This window comes from Penaeus japonicus, unplaced genomic scaffold (genome assembly GCF_977035675.1).
Source record: "Penaeus japonicus unplaced genomic scaffold, GWHDUDI00000001_assembly GWHDUDI00000025, whole genome shotgun sequence".
NCBI lineage: Eukaryota > Metazoa > Arthropoda > Malacostraca > Decapoda > Penaeidae > Penaeus > Penaeus japonicus.
In genome coordinates, this window is record NW_028234427.1 from 18,807,047 (window position 1) to 18,812,046 (window position 5,000).

Below are 5,000 nucleotides of genomic sequence, written 5' to 3' on the forward strand. Positions count from 1 at the left end.
GTATATATATATATATATATATATATATATATATATATATATATATATATATATATATATATATAATATACATAATATACATACATACACACACACTACACACATATATATATATATATATATATATATATATATATATATATATAATATATACATTATATATTTTATATATACATATACATATACATATATGTATATATACGTATATATATACATATATATATATATATATATATATATATATATATATATATATATATATATATATATATATATATATATATAGATAGATAGTATATATAGATAGATATATATATATATAATATATATATATATATATATATATATATATATACATATACATACATACACACACACACACCACACACATATATAAATATATATATATATATATATATATATATATATATATATATATATATATATATATATATATGCATGTGTGTGTGTGTGTGTATGTGCAGTATGTATATGAAGACCGCATTTTCACAAGAGGGTATAATGTCCGAAAAATACATCTTTACCTTGGAAGCTTTTTTAATCAAAACGCAAATACTGTATTTCTTTCCATCATAATTGTGAAAACGATAAGAGGAAATACGTCAAATTTCAGATATACACATTTATTAATGCAATGACTTTGATTGTTAACTTTGCTCAAACATACGTACGTCATTTGTCACTGTCATACAACTAATAAATAACTAATACCACTTAACTAATTGTTCCGTGTTGCCTCTATTGCAGAAAAAAAAACTTGATGGCAAGGCCGCAACAAGGAAGTCTCATTTCCCGGTCCTCTGGCAGATCGTCATGATTATTTGGAAACGTAACAGAAATCTATAACAATTATATACAATAAACTATCTAATTCTACCGTGATTATCATCATCATCTTTTATTCTCCTGTTAAGATTTTTGCTGTCAGAGGCTGTTGCCGCGTGAGCCAGCATTTGCGACGCCGGCGAGGAGGTAGGAGAGGCCGCTCTGAAGGAGACCTGACACTCCTACAGGGCACTCGGTGTAGCGTCCTTCGCAGTCTCCCTCACGACGCCCCACCTCCTCCGCCATCACGAATTCGTGCATGCCTTCCGATCCTTCGCCGTACCCCGCCCTGAGGTTGTTAGTTGAGCCGATAAAGGCATCTTATTTCAGTAATGTATCAGCATCTATCTATCAATATATTTATCTATATAGATAGATACACTTATCTTAAACTAGATGACATGTTTTGATAGACATAAGTAGAATAATATTTGCAAAGGATTAGAAAGGACTTTCACCGTGCACTGAAGAGCTAAACGTAACAATTTACCGGAACACTACTTTGGCTCCGTGCTCTTAATAGTCTCCTCAGTCTCATATACACGGACAAAAATTCTCTCTAAAACAAGGAGAGAGAGATTATGCCAAATATAAACCACGTGAAGATAGTCCTACTTACGAGAAGATCAAATTGATGATGTCACCGAGGAGTCCCAAATCATCAATCGGTTGGCGCGCGAAGTCACACACGGTCTTCAGCACACACGCTCTCCCGGGCAGACCAGCGCTGGAAGACACGAATCAGGCGATGACTCTCGGGGAACTCTGACGCTTGCACGGACTCTTTTATAGTATCTTTATTGGTACTGACATGTTGCTCAGATTCTTTGAAAATGTCCAGTACATATCTATTTGGGATTTGGATTACCGTTTCTCTACGTTGTTGAATCAAATTACCCTGTACAGTAGACAATAAAGTAGAAGTTCAAGTTGTTAAGGAAATGTAAAAAAACAACTTTAGTAATGGTAGTAAAAACTATTCATAACCAAAAAGCATGTATTTTTTTCCAATTGGTGCTTCTTCATGCCTTGAACAGTGAGACGGGGAGAGCGTAACTTACGTGTTGAGGCCATCCTCTAGAATGCTAAAGCTCCAGTTCCTGTGCTGGTCTAGGGAACGGCGAACGAGGGGCCCCCCTGATCCTATAAATCTCAGGGGCGCCGTGGGTAATCTGAGACTCAGCGGGAAACCAAGGTACAAGGAGCCCTCTGTCAACAAACAATTGTTAGCGTGCTTTAACAAACGATATAACTCAAGTGAGAATCAACAAACCAAAAGTTTGATCATACACAAAAACGTACAGGAACCAGCTTAAAAGAGAAGTGAAAATAAAGATGCTACAGCAGTTGATACTTACTCTGGTAACCGTCGTTGTAGGACACGTAAGGGATGGAAAGGCTTGGGTGCATCGAGAGCGTGGAACCTTCCGGCCAAGACATGAACCTCCTTGGTCGGGATAAGATCTGAAGGATAATGTGCATTGGAGTATCAGAGAGATAAAGAGGTAGATTTCAGAGACTTTTCATCAACGATTTGGATTATGATTAAGTTTATTTGCAGAACAGTGTACATGCCCTGCAAAAAGCATCTATCCAAACTGGCTGAGCTTCTATTGAGTAAAAGGCTTAGTCAAGCATTAGTCTCACATATTGGAGGTTAACATATTTACATGTATTACCTGGTCGGTAAAAATATATATATATTGCTGATCATGTCAAAGACAAGACCAGTGTCTATAATAAAATTGATATAATCTACAAGTGATGTTCTTTGCACATTGTTCGATCGATAGGATTCAGTTTTCGCACAGCAAAGCAAGTGGATGAGACTATGTGATTTACCCTTTTTGCACAATTTGCAATGGTGATTTATGACTGGTTTTGCATCCAAAACTGCATCCTGCACATAGTGTATAGTACAATGGTAGCCTATGCATTGAGCGAGATAAGAGTTTGGGAGAACGAAGAAAGGAAGAGGAGAGGAGAAACAGCTGGTTGAGAAAATAAGAAAGAAATTTTCCATCAGTGACATACCGCCATTTCTCCTAAAGAAAAAAGGAAATGAAAAAGATGCTTTATAGAAGGCCAGGAACCTCATTTGGCGACCTACCTTGAGATCCCTGGGGTGAGAGGGCGTGGGTGCCAGAGAGTCCGGCAAGGCGGCCACGTCCCCTCGCCGCTGACGACACTCTCTGTGCTTAAACAGGTCGTGCTTGGTTGTCCTGACCTCGCTTCCTAGGAGAAGCCATACTGTTGAGATTACGAAGTATGACCGCATTCGCATCATGCTGAGGAAAGAACGTGTCATTTCTTTTATTTGTGATTTACAACTTGACTTATAAAAGTTATATGTGGATTGTGTTAAAGGCAGTGGTATATCGCCTCTAGAATTCTGGGATAGCTGTAAGTTGTAAACATGATGTGTGTGTGTGTATGCAAACAAAGCAGAATCACGGGGATGAAATGAGTGTGATGTTGTGGTCGGAAGAATAAAACAAAAAATAGCAAAGATCAGAGGAGGTTTTCTTACCTGATAATCCCCTGAAACTTGACTATCTTTTTACTTCATAAAATGTTGTTCGGATTTCTACAATTATTGATACGGTTTTCTTTCGTTCTTCGACTGAACTCAACTGCGGAACGTCCTCATGGCATAAAAGATATCTTCCACATATATATCATCCATAAAATCACTTTAACTCTCTACGCTCATAATCTTGCGTTTGCATTTCATTTTCTTTCACACGCAACTAATCCCAAAGCTTATTTTCTACCCTCGCGCACAAGACCTTCCTCCTGAAGAAACACTCGACACTGGCAGAGGCCGAGCATCGTCGGGCATATTATATTACGTACTCCTTTGGGCGTCGACTCTCCACGCCTTTGTTGAATGTGCAATTATGATGTTTTATTGGGGTGAACAATACACTTACGCCTACGGTAAATATGTTTCCTTTTCTCTAATTCTTGTTATCATTTCTACTGGCCTCTCTCTGATCATTCTTTTGTGATTGTTTGCCTATTTTCTCCCAGTTTTTCTTTTACCTCTTTTTTCCATCTCCTTTCTTGCAATCCCGTTCGTATTCGCCCATGGCTACCCACCCTGCTTTACCTCGAGCACTCATTTACCCTTTATTTACTCTAGCTATCATTACCTCTCTCTCCTTTTCTTGCATTCCCTCTTCTCTTCGCAGTCAATCCAGCTTGATGATGGTGAACATGATTGTCATATTTAGTTAGTGTTTACTTTCTTACTTAGTTGCTCTCATTGTCATACTTCGTTTAAACTTTCTTACTTACTTACTCTTACTGTCGAATTTACTCCGTTAAACTTTTTTTCTCCATAACAATTACTTATTCCACTTTAACTTTCTTACTTATTAGTACTGTCATACTTATTTTCTTATTTACCTTCTACCATTGTCATATTTACTCCGTTTCTTCGCCTCGGCTGATGACCACAGTGCATACCACGGACTGATTCGTCGTTAACTGTTACCGAGCCTGATGACTTTGTGGGATTGAAAGATTTTTTTTTTTTCTGAGACATTTTTTGGTATGCAGTGATTATGGTTATTGTGTACTGTGTGAATTAGTTGTGCCAGTGACGGTAATAATAGTTGCTGTAGCACTGTTTGAATTTTTGTTACCGCCCTCACCACGACCACCGCCATCATCCTCCTTACCTTTTGTATGTCTTTATTTTTTTAATCATCATAATTGTAAATATCATTTGGCCGCCGCGGTGCAGAGGTCGAGCGTTTGCCTCCCCCAAGCTGGTCCTCGGTTGATGATAGAAGGAGAATTGATGAACACCACCTTATTCCTGTACAGGTGAGTATCTGCCGTAAAACAGTATAATTGTTATTATTTTAGTACGATGACAAGACGGTTTTTTCGCATCATTCAGGCCTCGTGATGTATTTATGAGCATGATTTTATTTAGCATTATAATCATTCTGCTTTTCCTCTTGTAATCTCTGTTATCATTTTATACATTAATGTCAATATTGAATGTAAAATAAGCAAAAAGTAAGACAATAAATCACCAGGAGTCCCTCCAAATGAGATCATCAAATATGCATCGGTTTGCTCAGTTTTTTTTTATTATTATTAATCATAGTATAAGAACACGCAAAGATGACGTCATTCTA

At 37.2% G+C, this 5,000-nt stretch overlaps 1 protein-coding gene across 1 annotated transcript; it reads right to left on the bottom strand.

Moving 5' to 3' along the window:
- Nucleotides 1–884: 884 nt before the first annotated feature.
- On the bottom strand, nt 885–3,128 carry LOC122257461 (uncharacterized). Its single transcript, XM_043022750.2, has 5 exons — nt 2,957–3,128; nt 2,205–2,310; nt 1,908–2,055; nt 1,466–1,573; nt 885–1,135 (listed from the first exon to the last, which is right to left on the bottom strand). Exons 1-5 carry the CDS (start codon nt 3,122–3,124, stop codon nt 946–948), a joined length of 720 nt encoding a protein of 239 aa, XP_042878684.2. The 5' UTR covers nt 3,125–3,128; the 3' UTR covers nt 885–945.
- Between the last annotated feature and the right edge of the window lie 1,872 nt (nt 3,129–5,000).

Excerpts from the sequence above, each read along its gene's own strand:
- LOC122257461 (XM_043022750.2), bottom strand. The coding sequence starts at position 3,124 with ATGCGGTCATACTTCGTAATCTCAACAGTATGGCTTCTCCTAGGAAGC. Across the intron at positions 2,056-2,204 it reads CTACAACGACGGTTACCAGA|AGGGCTCCTTGTACCTTGGT; the intron begins GTAAGTATCAAC and ends GTTTGTTGACAG. Across the intron at positions 1,574-1,907 it reads CTAGAGGATGGCCTCAACAC|CGCTGGTCTGCCCGGGAGAG; the intron begins GTAAGTTACGCT and ends CGTGTCTTCCAG.